Below are 15,987 nucleotides of genomic sequence, written 5' to 3' on the forward strand. Positions count from 1 at the left end.
CTACTGGGACTATTATCAAATCTAGTCTGTCAAAACTTGCATATTTGTAGGGCAGGTATAACCTTTTCTAAGAATTAACCATGTTTTGAGAATACAAGGTGAAATTATCTGTGTGTAAGCCCATTGTATTTGGCATAATGCAAGGAAACATTATTTTTATTTTTAGTCACATCTTTATACCACAATAATTAGAGATATTTGTGAAAAACAACTATTTTTTTTCTTTCTCTGTTGGGTACCTATAAATACTGTATTGCCCCATTTCTGTCTTAACACTTTTTTTATTTGGCAGCTGCTGTTTCTGTTGAACTCTTTAATGATCCAGTGTTATCAAGGCAGTTTAGTTGCTATAGTCTGAGTGCTACTACTCACCTAGTTGCAACATTTTATAACCATTTGTTTCATCTGACATCAAAGAAATCCCTTTAAACGAGATCACCTCCTTTTGCACTGTGGTCCCAAAACTAAAGCACAGACCCAGCTCTACAACGCAAGTTTGCAGGAAACAAGCCCAATTTGTTTGCTTGACAGCTCCCAGATCTGCTTCCCTGCTTGACCTCTGCATGCCTGTGCAAGTACATTGGAGACTTTGGAGTGCCTATTCATACAAGTGCCCCAAATAGAGACTAAATCCATATTTTTTAAAAATGTGGACTATCATGATGAACTAATAAGTCCCATTTAAAGACAGCTTAAATAGGATGGAAAAGGCTTATGTACTTTTCCTCCAGCATTAAGAATTTCAGTTGCTGATGATCACTGTGTATGCTTGCACATGTACATAAATGTTGTATATTAATTTTTTTGATTAACTGAGTTATAAAGTATTTATCTATCATGAACGTGTTATCTGGTACACTATATCAACCTCTAAACAAAAGTTAAACAAAAACTAGCCCCAATGCCAAAAATAAAGAATCATTTCTTCAAATAAAACTGTGAGGAAAAGAAGCTTGCAGAACTGCCACTCCAAGATGATTTCGGCCAGTTGGACCAATGCTTCTTGTTTCTCTGTTACAGTTGTGTGTAGTAACGAGTAGAGTGCATCCATCCGGAAGCCAGATTACCTGCCCTGCCAGGTGTGACACACTGACCCACAAGATTGCCTTTTACTTCATGTTCTCCTGCCTCCAGGCCTATATCCCATGTTCTTGCACTGCTATGAGCTCCTTTCCTTCCTAGGCTGTGTTCTTCAAGATATTTATTACCTTAAGACCATGGCCACCAGACCATCAATGTTTTGCTGTGGGAAGACGGTTCCATTAATAGAGTTTTTCAAGTGAGGTCTCTCTAATCAGGTTTAACTGCAGTTTTGGGGAAAAAAGAAGCAGCAGGGAAACCATATCTGCTTTTATGTGTCTTGGGAAGATGGTGGACTGGATGTAAGTAACTACTAGTACTTACAGACTTTGTATACAACCTGGAAGTTAAATGCGATTAAAAAGTACACAAAAAAATGTTGTAACTGTATGAAGGTTATCAGTCAAATTTATTTAGTCTGTGCCCCTTAACACTGAGAGTTGTTTTTCTGAAAAACTGTGCTTCATCAAAAATGCAAACATTGACAAACTAGATTTGAACTTTGAAACTGTGCCCAGCCACCAAGTGACTTCCTGTTTGACCTCAGGGAGATCTTTTCACCTCTCTGTGCCTCAATACTCCATCATCTGTAGAAATAAATAGCTAAAAGCAGGAAGAGAGAATAATCCTCTTTCTTCTGCTTTCCTCCCTCATCTATTTAGATTGCAACTGCTTCCAAGGAAGGATTAAATACCCTGCGTTTTTAATACAGCTAGGTAAACTAAAAGGAGGCTTGATAAACAGATCCAGGGCCTAGGAGAGATGTTATAATGTGGTAAATGTTTCAGTCTGCCTTTAAAAGCTTTAAGATCTTGCCAATAGCGAAATGGCATTTTCCCCTCTATATAACTGCAAATGTTACAATGTTAATTGACTACTGAATGCTCCGAATAAGAGAGGTGCAGCTTCTTTACAAGAAATACTCACAGGATAACTGCAGAAACTTAGGTCTGATTCAGAAACAAATCTTGCTCTGATCTTCCTCTGTCCTCTCCTTCCTCGTACATCTTCCTTGTCCCTTCTCCCTAGTCTTCTTAAAGTGTAGGATTCAGGTTTGATTATACATGATAAACTTTCTCACTCTTACATCTGACCATATAATTATTATTTACTTCCGGCTCCCATTCCAGCTGCGGTTACTGAAAGTCTTGAATTAATTTTCCTAAAGCCAGTTGCTACCTGAAATGCTGTATTGAAGACACTGAATTCATTCCTTTCTCTCCAGAGTGCATACACACAGTATCAAATAGCATAAAGAAGTCACAGTTATGGTATGCAGTGAAGCAAGGTCATGGTTAGTCGTTTAAAGCCAGCTTGCGCCTGCACTGCTGCCTGGAAAAGCAGGTTTTCCCTCTGCTCGTTACTTGTTCTCACTGCCTGTGTTGGGCTGGCACTAGCGTTTGTTTGGCTGCCTGGTGAGCCAGAGGGAATTAATCCAGTTATCGCTAAACTAGAGAGATACCTGGCCAAAAAAAAAAAAAAAAAAAAAAAAAAAAAAAAAAAAAGGACCAAAATAAAACAAAAAAAACCCTTAAAGCTGGCAACAACAACAACAAAAGTATCCGAAATCTTCGCCAAGAAGGCTTACTGCCTGGTCACTTTTAACCCAGTGGCTTAAAAGAAGGACTCTGAAATCTTCCATTGTTCCCTCTGTGGGAGAGAGGTAGTTATGTCTGACGAGGAATCTAAAGCTCCTTTTTTCCAGTGAGACAGGAAATGTACGCAGATGCAGCTCCGTGTTTCACCTCTGCTTTCTCCCTCGACAGGTAGAAAGAAGTGATAGCACCGCATTAGGAGGAAATAGTCTTTGCAGCCTAGTCTCCTCTATTTCCTACGCAGTGTCCCCGCAGGAATTTCAGCAAAACACTTCCTCCTTTCCAGCCACAGTGGCAAATCGTGTACCTGTTACTAGAAGCTTTTCAGTTTGCCTTTTCCTATGTGAAGCAACAGAAAGGTCATATCACTGCATGATTTTTACTGTTACTTTACAATGGTTGAGGTGCTTATTACTCTAACAGGGTGCAAAACTCCCTCCCCACTCAAGAAGCTTGTTCTGTAGGCCCTACATATTATATTTTTGAAGCGATGCTGTACTGGGATATGGCAAAATACTAGTCAGCGATAAATTGCTATGAGTTGGGCCTCCTGGTGCACAAGCAAAAGGAGGAGGAGGAAGAGCGCTGAAGCACTGCACCAGGCTATGCTGCTTGCTCTGGCAGAAGCACTGGTGTGTGACTTCAGGCACACTGTTGTCCCGTCACGATTTGTCCAGCTGCGAAAAAAAATAACTCAAGTCAGCTGCAGGGCAAAAAACAGAGGGCAAAAAAAAAATCATTAAAAAACAGAGAGAGAGAGAGAGAGAGAGAGCAACCTGGGCAACTTTGCCTTGGGAAGAGCATGGAAAATCCCAGCGCGCATCCCCCGACTCCTCCTGGCCCCCCTCTCTCCCCAGATCGGCGCCGCAGCAGCCCCTGAAAAAAATGCGGGGGGAGGCAGGGAGCGAGGGAGGCCGGCGCGGGCAGAGGCCCGCCGCGCCCTCGGGCCGTCGTCCTTGCTGCGGACGGCGAAGGCGCAGCCCCCGGAGGGGGCGGCCCGGCCCGGCGCGGCCCGGCTCGGAGCGGCCCGACCCGCCCCTTCCGCTGCGGGGCCGTCACTGCGCCGACCGCGCACCGCTGCAGCGCTGCACTCCTCGCCGCCGCCGCCGCCTCCTCCTCCTCCTCCTCCTCCTCCTCCTTCGCCCGGCTCCGCGCCGCTCCGCGCCCGTGGGTAGGGAGGGTCGTGGGGGACGGCGGGCCGGATCGGGATCGGGGTTGGGGATCGGGGTTCGGGATCGGGGTTCGGGATCGGGCCGAGCATCCCTGTCCGCCCCCAAGATGCTCCAGGCAGGCGCTGAAGCGCCAGCTCGTTTTGCGGATCCCGAGGCATCGCATCGCAAATCGCGCTGGGGTCCAGCCCGCAGGATGCTCCCCTTCCTCCCCCTCCTCCTCCTCCCTCACCCCGAGGTGCCGGTCCAGATACCGGGCGCGTTGGCTCCGGGGCGGGCGCAGAGGCCGCCCCAAGCGCTCCCCGCGGCGTGGCTGCGAAGGGGGAGGTCGGGGATGCCGCGCCGAAGTCCTCGGGCCGGGGGGGAACAAAGGAGCCTCTGGCGCCAAGTGGAAATAACTGCCAGGCCGAGGAATTGCCAGGCGGGTTTACTGCACCCAGGTTGGTTACAATATTCGTATTTTTGCGACTATTGCTATAGCCCAGAGCCCTGATACAGCTTTTAAATGAATGAATGCCATGGGGGTCAACGTGGGCGGTGGCCGTGCCTGCCGTTGGGAGGCTCTGGAAACTTTGGCAGCAGAAGGATATTCCGTTACGTGCTGCCAAAATAGCCCCCGACGCGCTCCCGCCTGCCCTTCAGCGCTTGCCCGGCAGCAGTGACGCAGGGAGGGAAGGGACCCGGAGCGAAGCCCTGTGGCGTGGGCCTCACGAGGGCCGCCAAGGCCTGCGAACATTGGCAGTGTGCCCGCGCGCCGCCCCACGGAAACCGGCCTGGGAGAGATGCACGTTTCCAGCTGCTCGCTTCCGGCCCTGGCAGATGACTTCTCACATTCAGAGCGTGCGTTTCGTTTCATTCTGCCGTGTTTTTCTTGGTTGCATTGAATTTTTTTTCTTTCCCTCCCCCCCCACTCTCTCCTCCTTTCCTTGCAGAACACAATGGCTACCTTGAAGGAGAAGCTGATTACCCCCGTCGCTACTGAAAGCGCAGCCCCTAACAACAAGATAACTGTTGTGGGGGTTGGACAGGTCGGGATGGCCTGTGCTATCAGCATCCTGGGAAAGGTACGGTTGAAGGACAATGCGGCGCGCAAGTCGGCGCGGCCGTAATGCTGTGCATCGCCTGTTTCTCTTACCAAATGGTGGGAAATACGGTAGCTTAGCATGGGCATATACAGATTAGTTGGTTGCTTTTGTCGTGAGCAACCAGAGAATTACTGTTTCGTGCAAGGTTGGCCTCCCCGTTCGGTGTCTTCTTGCTCTCTCACCTTTCTGTCTATGTTTAGCAACATATTTGTCATTGCATTTTGTCATTGTATTTTGCAGGCAGTTGGGAAAATGTAGTGAACAAAGGCTCTGCAACCATAGCCAAACTTTTTTTCCTATTATTATTATTTACTACTTACTATTTTCCTCCCACAATAAGGCCAGAGTTTGCTTGATGCTAGAGCTACCACATTGGACAAAAATTCAAATAGACTAGGAATCAAAGTGAAATAAGGGACAGGAAACAAAACTATGCCTATTTGCTTTATTATGCTCTTGATTCAAATGAACTTTAATAACTGGGCTTTGGAAGTTACTGACGATCTTACCACTGTTGTCTGTGAGCTGCTTTCCCTCCATCTTCTCCTAGCCCCCACCACCTTATGGCCTGGTTATATAATTTCATTGTGTCCGGAGATATCATCTACGGTTTTCAAAGACTAAAAATCTAGATTTAAAGGTTATCTTGAATTTTTGTTACTGTTTTTTAGGCAAGTCTCATTTTGCAGTCTTGGGCAGTCTTTGAAGAAACCAAACACTAAACATGCAGTAGGGATCTTTGTGTTTTCCCTTTGTTGTGAGTGAGTTATCAATAACTGATTCCTCTCTCATGCTGTTTTGAAAAGTCAAAAGGGAACCACAGACTTTTTTTAAAAGAAGTTATGAACGAATATGCACCAGCCCCTTGCAGAGCAGATCCTGCATCCAACAGCATACAAGATTGAGATTAAAAATGTTGCATGTTCTACTAAACCACTTGTTTCTTATTTGAAGACAAATCTTTCCTCTGTCTGTTACCTTGAGTATACGTGTTTTGAATAGTATAAGGTATTTTAATCCTCACAAAATTTCTAGAAGTTTATCATGAGCCTTCTCAGCATGAAAAACTGACGGACAGTAAATAAAGGCATCAGTTAAACTAAGTACTGATGTGAGAGTAACATAAATAGTTTTTCTATTTTTAAAACTATGTAATGGAAAAACCAGAAAATGTCAGGAGGAATTATTAGTTCATTATTGTTCTTTAAAAACACATATATATGTATTTAAACAATTGTTTGCCTTTCATGGTCTGAACTTATTAATTTTCAAAGAAGTATTCTGACATGTAAAGTTGGCAGTGCGGGAGCCAGGTGAAGTTACAGTGAACTTCATTATTAAACACACGTGGGGCTGGAGTGTATGCTGCTCTAAGCAGGATCAAATTATGTCTTCAGAAGTCCAGGCACACAGGTTTGCAGATAATAGGAGCAGTGTGCACCAAACTCATAGTAAAATCTGGTCTTGAACTTTTTAAGCTCAGGCTATGGCACAGTGGAGTTCCTGTCTGTTTCCCCAGGTTTCTGTTTTCTCTGTCTTGCACACGTACACAAATATAAGTTGCAGTATAAAAAAATGTTTGTAATAAAAAAATTCTTTGATTTGTATCACCAAAGTAGATGTTGTTTTGACTTCTGCAAGATGGTTGGCTCTCCAAAATGTCTTCTGCTTTTTGTTACACCACAGAATAAAATTTTGCACTTAATTTCCTACCCTTTAATATGTAGATGCAGTGAGTTTTAGATGGGTTTTGATTAATTTTATATAGCTAAAAATAGTGGGATACTAAGTTCAGATTACTGGTATAGTATTTGATGTAGTATATACACTTGGATAACACTAAAATTTTCATGTTGGTTATTTTTAGCTCCCTCTCGGTTACTATATGTAATTGCTATATAATGTTGCTGTACCATTTTACCACCCTATTGAAAATTTTTCACTACAACCTCAAAAGTCAGCTATTTTTTAATTAGAATATTTTAAGCTGTCTTTGAGGGTGATTGTGTAGCCTTCTTATTCCCATGTGTGTTAATAACAAGCCAAATTCCCCTCTAGGCAACACTGATGCAAATCCACAAAATTAGTCATTGGAATTAGTCCCGATTATTATTATTTTGTCTCAGTGGGAGCTGGCTTCTGCACCTGCAGAGTCTGCTTTGGTGAATATCGGTTGCAAGGTCTAGACTGAAAGCCTTTTATCATTCAACTGTATGTGTGCACATGTGTGTGTATGCATATATAAATACATAATCACATGTGGACAAGAATTTTTTTTTTCAGTTTCTGATTACATTAACTTTTTAGTTAAACACCAGTAGCTTGAGTTAAAGATATTTTTGATAACATTTTCATGACTGTAGTTATAACTTCACCCTGCAACCTATTTCAAGAACAAAGCAGATGCTGAGTACAGGTACAGTTTTCCTCCAGCAGTTGCTGAAATCAGTTGTGAAAGGAAACTGAGAGCATCATTATGCCTGCTGTTAAATACACTTTCCTAGAGGAAAAATAGTGTATGTTGTTGCATTTTAAAGTAGTCTAGTCAATACTAATAATTAATGTTTCCCTGTGATGTAGTGTTACTTTTTATATAAAATAGTAAACAAAGGAGAGAAGTTTGCTCAAGGTCGTATTTTCAACAGCATAAAAATGACTTAGCTGACTATCAAACAGGATGTAGGTACCTAGGAAAACAGTAGAAAGAAGTACTAATTTGAACTGCTGTATAATTTACGGCACGGTAAACCTTTAAAAGTATATTAGAATTCAAACTTTTGAGAAAAGGTGGTAAAGTCTGCATTATAGCAGAAAGTCTAACCCCCCCCCCCACTCCCCACAATTTACATGTCTTGTATGACGTTCTGAGACTGTATGACATTATCTCCCAAATTAACCTAGCAGGACAACAAGCATACATGGCTACTTCTGTTTTGTGAAGTAATTATATTATAATAACTCTAGTAAAGGAAAAATTAGGTAAAGATTCTGTTTTCTCTTGATACAGTTTTTCAGTATCAAGGAAAACCAGTCTGTTGCCATTCTATTTTTGTGAAATTAACTGAATTAGTTGAAGGAATGTTACAAGAGAATACTTATTTGATAGCTATGTGATGTGTCTTGTTAGATACCTAAATATTTTCAAAACAGGCATACTAATCTTTCTCTTGGATGGATTCAGAGGGTTTGTTGAAACTGTGGAAGAGGAAAGCTTTTCTTTTTTTTTCTTTTTTTCTTTCCCTCTCCCTTATTTCTACTCTCAACAAAATAGCTAAATTATGGAGTGCATAAGTGGCAAAGGGGTAGTTCTAGAGAGAAAAGATATCTGCACTCAAAATCTCTGTATATAAGAGAGAAAAGAAGTCTGCACTGAAACTCTCTACAAATAATACATTATTTTTTTAGAAAGCTTAACAAAAGGTTTACGAACCTGTGCTAAAATACTTTCTGATTTCTTTTTCTAACATCCTTCTTGGTAACACTGAGATTGTTCTGTGCTAGTGGTTTGTCTTTGATGAAGAAGAGGTGCTTTCAGATGTGTTATTTAAGAATGTGCTAATATAGTTCAGCTCAACAAAGGTAACCTTGAAATGCAAGTTAACTGATAATAGTAGCATACCTCACTGTCTCCCTTAAATTTCATGTTCCTTTTCTCAGGGTCTCTGTGATGAGCTTGCTCTGGTTGATGTTTTGGAAGACAAACTGAAAGGAGAAATGATGGACCTACAGCATGGGAGCTTGTTCCTTCAGACTCACAAGATTGTGGCAGACAAAGGTGAACCTCGAGTTCTCTCTTTTTGTTTGATACTAGGATTTTGTGAATTTGCTTGACAGTGGAGCAGTCTCAGGTAATGGTAATGAACTCAGGATATGTCATCAGAAGGTTAAAGTTATGACCTTGGGTAAGGAACCAACAATGTTAATGGGAATGGTGCTTAATCTGGGCTTTCATTTACATATAGTGGTCACTTTACCCTTTGGAGTAATAATGAAGTAAAATTGATTTTAATGAGACTCTAGTACTTCTATAATGTAGAGGGAGTACTGTTTATAGTGTCAGGTTGTGCGAATAAGATTCAGAGGGGCTGAATCAAGACCCAACACTCTCAACTCCCGCTTTTTGATACATCTGGACAATGTAAGAGATGATATGTCTCATGTTTGGGTTTGAACATTTGCATAGTGGAGGAGCTATCCAGAATACCTGTATGAAAGTGATGCTGTTGACATGAGTGGTAACTCTATCCAACACATTCTGTATTTTGTTTCCCATGCCCGGTTGTAGACTACGCTGTCACAGCCAACTCCAAGATTGTGGTAGTAACTGCAGGAGTTCGCCAGCAAGAGGGGGAGAGTCGTCTCAACTTGGTCCAGAGGAATGTCAATGTCTTCAAATTCATTATTCCTCAAATCATTAAATACAGTCCCAATTGTACCATCCTCGTGGTTTCCAACCCAGGTAAGGCAGTTTTCTATTATAACATCTACAGACTCTTACTTTTCAGAGAACTAGTGTTTTATTATATTAACTTTACCAAATATTGATTGAATGTTGAAAATGAAGTTTTTTTTCTGTTTGAACATCTGCCATGTAGCTGCTAACAGGAAACCAAAAATAAACAATTTACACTTGCTGGTGCTTTCTTTATTTAGGACTTCTCATGGTTTCCATTTTAAAATTTTGTCTCCTGGCAAATATTTCAGTTCTCTACACACTTTGGCTTAAAAGTAGTAGATAGTTTTATATCTCTAGTCCTAAGGCTTATAAGCACAAAAGGTACTCAATTTGCTTGTAAGTTGTTCATAAATAATAACTTTCTCTTGTGTCTGGATATAAAGACATGCCTATTCTTCAGAATGAAGAACTAATCCTTAGGATATGCACCATACTTGTTGGAAAATTACAGTAACACTGAAATAAAAAACAAAAACTAAAATACTCTTAGCTGTGTTTTCAGGAAAAGAGATGAGTGCTGAAGCTGAGGAAAAGATAAATTGTACTACATAGTTCATTAGGTTATGAAAGATTTAATCAGGTTATATATATATATTTTGTTAATTTGCAAGCATCCAATTGCACAGAGAGCTTGGACATTTGGATGTCTAAAGTTGGTCATAAATGTCATTCCTTGTAACAAGTGTATGTTTGTATACTTTGTAACAAGTCTCTATAGGGCTGTCTTTTCTGATTCAATACTATCAGACTAAAGCTATTCATACAGAGCCCTGGAAATTAAGTGACACTGATACTTTTAATGATAACTTTACAGAGATAAAACAGCATGTGTAAAACTAGCAACCCTGCTGGTGGCTGTTGAGTAGGTAACGAGTGTACAAGTAACGCTGAAAGTTGGTGTCTGAGCAAGTGGCTACTGTACAAAGATAACAACTTACAGTAAATTTAAACATTTTTGTAAAATACTGAATGGAGTCAAAGTTATAATTGGTTCTTGTTCTTGCAAGGCTGAATTGAGACAACACATCTCCAGTAGAGCAGCTGTACGAGAATTTACTGTAAATTGCTTTTTCAGAAATGTTTTTATAATGCTTTCTGTTCACTTGGCATATGTTGCCAAGTTATGAGTGTGTCAGTCATAACAGTGAGGTATGAACTCTGCTGAAATTGCGTACTTCTGGTACCTGAGCTGAGTAAATGATGTATTACAGATCTATACGTATAAATATACATAAGATTATTCCCCTCAGAGAACTAGTTTACCTTTTAAAGCTCTGGAGTCAGAACTTGTTATTACTGTGGCTTGTAGGTTGTTATTGCATTGCTTTGTGAGCTACGGATTTGCAGTTTTCTCTACTCATTTCTTTCACTATCCCCACTCCCCCCAAACTAGACTTTTTTTTCCCCTCAAAAAAATACATATGTTTTTAGAGCTACATGCATCCAAAACATAGACCTTATCTGGCTTTTCATGCTATAGTGGTAATCAGTGAAAAGACTGCTTAAAGTACGAACCTATTTAAGAAATTAACCTGAAGTAGTTATGAGATAGAAAGCAAACGTGTTTCACTGTAAATAAATTGCTTTACCTCTTACTAGAAAGATGATTAAGTGGAAGGCCAGGTTATTTCAGAAAATTGCTCAAAGGTTTTAGCCAGATGAACAGAGTTCAGTCCCAATTCTGGATGCCCTATGAGTTCAGCTGTGACAAAAAAACTCTTCTGGATTTAACTGGTAGGATACTATTCTCTAGTGACTGTCCTTAATTTTTGAACAGTAGCTGGACAAACTGTAAATTATCCAAGCAGTGTATGCTTTTTTTATTCCTCCAGACAGGCCCAAAATACGGTGACCAATAATCTCAGCTGTATTCTGAGTCTCTCTGCTTCCTCTACCAACTGCAGTGAGGTAGTTTAAGGATTCTCTTTGGTGTGTGCAAACTGTTTTGCTTACTATGCATGTTCTTCTTTTCAGTGGATATATTAACCTATGTCACATGGAAGCTAAGTGGCCTGCCGAAACATCGTGTGATTGGAAGCGGCTGCAATCTAGATTCAGCTAGATTTCGCTATCTGATGGCTGAGAAACTTGGTATCCACCCAAGCAGCTGCCATGGCTGGATCTTGGGAGAACACGGTGATTCTAGTGGTAAGGAGCACTTCCATTCTCACTGGGAGTAAGCGATACCACAGAAGAGACTGAGACCTAAGATGTGTTGCAAAACTGTGAAAGAACAGATGCAGCTGAACTTGAGTTACTGGTGCTTAGCTGTATTTTTATGAAGAACAGAATTAAGATAAGCCCAGGAAATACGGCTACATATTTTTCAATGAGTGACCGTGGCTGTAGAGTTAATCCCTGATTTGAAATTGTCAGTTTCTTCAGCATAATCTGTATCATAACCCTCTTTACTTTTTCCTTCTAGCTTCAGTTTTTGGAGTATCATAACAAAGTCTGCCATAAGGGTCTCCTCAGAAAGCACTATTAGCTCATGTTAGATCAGTTGCAGAGTTTCTGTTGCGAACAGTGGAAAATGCTTGCAACTCTGATTTAATTTACTGTTATCCTTTACCTTCTTTTGTGACTGCTTCTCCATGTTACTTAGAGAAAATAACTTTAAATCCCTGTGAAAGAATCTTATTTGCTCAGATGTTCATTTCAAGCCCTGAAATGATGCAACAGAACAGCTGTGTATGTTTGGTGCTGGTTTGTATTTCTTAAGTGCTGTGCATTTTTAAGGTAACCTCTTCAGTGTCCCTTTGAATCTGATCGAAGCACAGCATCTGATCACCTTTGGGATTGACTGAAACCAGCCGTACACTGTAATGAAAGCAAAGTTTGGTTGATCATATGCAGACCTCATTCTGCTTTGGTGTTATAGCTGCTTTTTCTTTGAAATAACTAGGAAACTTTCTCAGTCTTCACTGGAACAGAGAATGAGCCTTTTGAGCTTTTCAGCGTAAAGGGAGGTATATAAATTCCTGTCTTAGAATTGTAAGTTTGCATATTACTAGCTTGGTATTCAGGGGAATAAGAAGAGGATTCTTGGAGACTAATCCTAGTACTAGTTAGTTGGGTAGCAAATACGTACTTATTCTAATTACAGTTCTGAAGTAATTTTTTTTTTTTTAGTTATTTTAAGAGGCTGATGAACAGTTAAGAGACATACCTGTTTCCTAGAATTTGAGGCTTCGGATTTCAAATATAGCTGTTTAAACCTGTAAAGAACTGGAAGTTCGTTCACTCAAGTGCTGAGAGATTTGTTGTTACTGACATTTTGATTACATCTTCTCATATTTGACAGCCAGAATTCTCAGGATTCAGTAGTGAAACAAAAACTTAAAATCTGCCTCTCTGAAACATTATTGTAGTTCTGCCTGCCACTAGTTTGTTTCAAGTTTGTCTCTAGACTGGCAGAGTGGAAGGAAAGGAGCTGCAACCTTATGCTGAAACTTATAACCTCCCTAATGTGTATTACAGTGGCTGTTTGGAGCGGAGTTAATGTGGCAGGAGTTTCCCTCCAGGAGCTGAATCCTGCCATGGGAACTGACATGGACAGTGAGAACTGGAAGGAAGTCCACAAGCAGGTGGTTGAAAGGTACAGTGAGCTGAGTAATGGTGGCCGTACATGATAGTGAAGATACCTGGTCTGCTTGCTCCATCCTTGTCCATGCCTCCATCCCACTGCAGCTTTTGTGTCGTTTTATTAAGAAGGTTACACTAGTAAGGGAAAGTACTGATTTAAAGGCAGAAATGCAGAATTTCCATTCATAAGTTTTATCATCCTGCAGCAAATTTAACTATTGCATAACATACCCACATCAGTACTGCAGTGCTTGCAGAGCTGACATGCACTTCTTATGAGGAGCTTGTTCTTGTATGGTTGTAATTATATTGGAAGATTTTATTTATGACTGACTCTGTATAAAGGTTACTCTTCACTTATCTGTATCATGTGTTTCACTTCTGAAAGAAGGTCTATACTGATATAAAGTGTCTAGAGATACTGAGTGTGGAAAAACTTTTTTCCCAGAGGATATATATGTAGGCAGTGCGTGGCTTTGATGCTAAATTTTCACCTATTCCAAATATATTCAGAATGTATTATCTAAATAAGTCTGCTGACGTGAATAGAAAACTTGTTCAGTTGTATTTCTCTTTCTTTTCTGCTTAACATCGTAAGATCTGCTCTTAGAGAATATTAGTTGAAAAATACCTAGCATGAGTACAGTAGGGTTTCTTAGACATATGGGATGATGTAGGCTTTGTTTTTATTGCTTAATACTGAAATATGTAAGTTTCTTCTTTGGCCTTTTAAATCCAGAACTTACCATGTGTATCACAAGGATTTCAGTTCTTCTTAAAATGTAAAACATTTATTTAAGACTTATCATCCACGAAGTGTCTTGAAGCCACTTTAGCTAATGTATTTCATTGTTTCTTTTAGTGCCTATGAGGTGATAAGACTTAAGGGGTACACAAACTGGGCCATTGGCCTTAGTGTTGCTGACCTCTGTGAGACCATGCTGAAGAACCTCTGTCGGGTTCATCCAGTGTCCACAATGGTGAAGGTAAGAAATGGTAGCTAACTAGGTGCTTTAGTCTATTTTGTTGTTGTGGAAGAGCTAAACAGGTGCAGAGTCCCAGTTTGCAAGGTGCCTTGAACAAAGGAAACTTTGTAAAATACTGTTCTGAATTTGAAAGCACTTTACAGGGAGCTTACTGCTGCAGTTTTTTTCCATCAGCCCTCTTAGCTTACCCTTCTCTCACGAATTGTAGCTAAATTCTCTGTACTTTGGCCAATGTCATATTTAATTTTGGGTCACATTTGCCAGGTGTGGCAGGCAGTTTCATTTGAAGGAACATACAGTGCAAAAATAAGTAGCTCCTTGCAGGCCCACCTGTGACTCCATGAAACACTTTGCAGCAAAATTGCCACGCAGGAGGCTATATCCTCCTCTAGCTTATGTAACTAGCTGCATCTGGTCTGCCAGCATGACCAGCTATGGACTGGTTGTATGCCAGCTATTTTTCCTCTGATGAAGCAAGGACATGCTAAACTTAACTTAGAGCTCCCTCTATAGTCGGGAAAAAAGACCTGCCACTACTATATGCCAAAATCCTATGTCTGTGAGGTGTTTGTCAAGTAATTGCTATATAAGTGTTGTGAAGGTGTTTTTTTTCTTTTGTGTGTGTGTGTGAAGGGAAGGGGGAAATTCCTAAAATCAACTATCTCAGGATTGTCAATCACTTCATTTTCAAAACTAGTTTATTTTTTCTTTTATTTATTTTTTTTAAGTACATTATGACTGCACGTAGAATTTGCCTGCAGGCTGGAACATGATCCAGGTCTTCAGCTCTGTTGTCAGTAGGCTTATTGCTGTGTAAACTAAGAGTGGATTTGTGGTGCTGGGTTCCTGTCTGAGTGATGAACTGCTCCTTTGTTTGTGGCAGGGCATGTACGGCATTGAGAACGAAGTCTTCCTGAGCCTTCCTTGTGTCCTAAGTGCCTCTGGATTGACAAGTGTTATCAACCAAAAGCTGAAGGATGATGAAGTGGCTCAGCTGAAGAAGAGTGCAGATACACTGTGGAGCATCCAGAAAGATCTCAAAGATCTGTAACTCATGAATGTTAGATTCTAGCAATAGAAAAAACTGCATATTGTGTGCAAATGTGGGCTTTGTACTCACTATCCATCTCTATGGTTAACATTTAATGCTCTTCCAGACTGAAGCGAGCTTTTGTCCACAGTAGCTAAACCTATGCTTGCAGTAACGCACAGACCTGATGAACAAATAAAGCAACTTTCAGGTGTATTTTGTTGTCCTAATGACTATTTCCTGCATTTTAGTTATGTAACTTACTCTAGATACAGAATTCTCCATTAATGTTTGTCATGTAGACAACATGGAAATGCAGACACACATACACTTTTTAAAAGCTTAGGAACAATTAATGTAGTAATCATCTATATTGGGATTTCACTAATATTGCCTCATTTTTTCTGTTTTAGTTTTATCTTAAATCCAAGTATTGACTAATACAGTTCATTCTCAGACTCTTCTTTATGATGTAGTACTTTTCACTTCTAGTGAAGGCTAGAGAAAATTGAATGGGGGTTTATCTCTGGGCCAGCTGCCAAAAATTTGCCATGCCTATTTTGTACTAACTTTAAGCTTCTGTAAACCACCTGCCCAGAAACAAGGGTTGTGTAGTTTCAGAAACCTGCTGTGAAAAGCTTACATATTGTTTACTTCTTTTTTTTTTTTTTTTTTTTTTCTGGACTTAGTTCTTTCATACTTGCTCTTGGTCTCTGGTTTTAATAGTGTTTAGAACACAAAACAGTTTTTCTATTATCAAAATTAGTTTACAAAGTTGAAGGAATCATCAGGAATTTGATGAGTCTCTTGTTCATAGATTAAGTCAAATTGGGCCTTTAATACTTAGTTTTTGGCTGATTAAAAGAGTAAAAGCATGACTATTTCACAAATGCTTTTTTGGCATAAGTTGTACAAATATTTGTACAGAAGGAATAACTTAAAAAAAATCCCAATTGCTTTACTTGAATTTCTTGACTGGATATTAGCCATAAAATAACCAC

General features: G+C 40.3%; 1 protein-coding gene across 1 annotated transcript; it reads left to right on the top strand.

The window, feature by feature from the left end:
- The first annotated feature begins 3,706 nt into the window (after window positions 1-3,706).
- LDHB (lactate dehydrogenase B) lies at window positions 3,707-15,202 on the top strand. The gene is made up of 8 exons (XM_062591836.1): window positions 3,707-3,846; window positions 4,777-4,908; window positions 8,587-8,704; window positions 9,215-9,388; window positions 11,360-11,533; window positions 12,866-12,983; window positions 13,833-13,956; window positions 14,840-15,202. The coding sequence occupies exons 2-8, from the start codon at window positions 4,783-4,785 to the stop codon at window positions 15,005-15,007; spliced, it is 1,002 nt and encodes a 333-aa protein (XP_062447820.1). The 5' UTR covers window positions 3,707-3,846; window positions 4,777-4,782; the 3' UTR covers window positions 15,008-15,202.
- The last annotated feature ends 785 nt before the right edge of the window (window positions 15,203-15,987 follow it).

This window comes from Rhea pennata, chromosome 1, assembly GCF_028389875.1.
Source record: "Rhea pennata isolate bPtePen1 chromosome 1, bPtePen1.pri, whole genome shotgun sequence".
Lineage (NCBI taxonomy): Eukaryota > Metazoa > Chordata > Aves > Rheiformes > Rheidae > Rhea > Rhea pennata.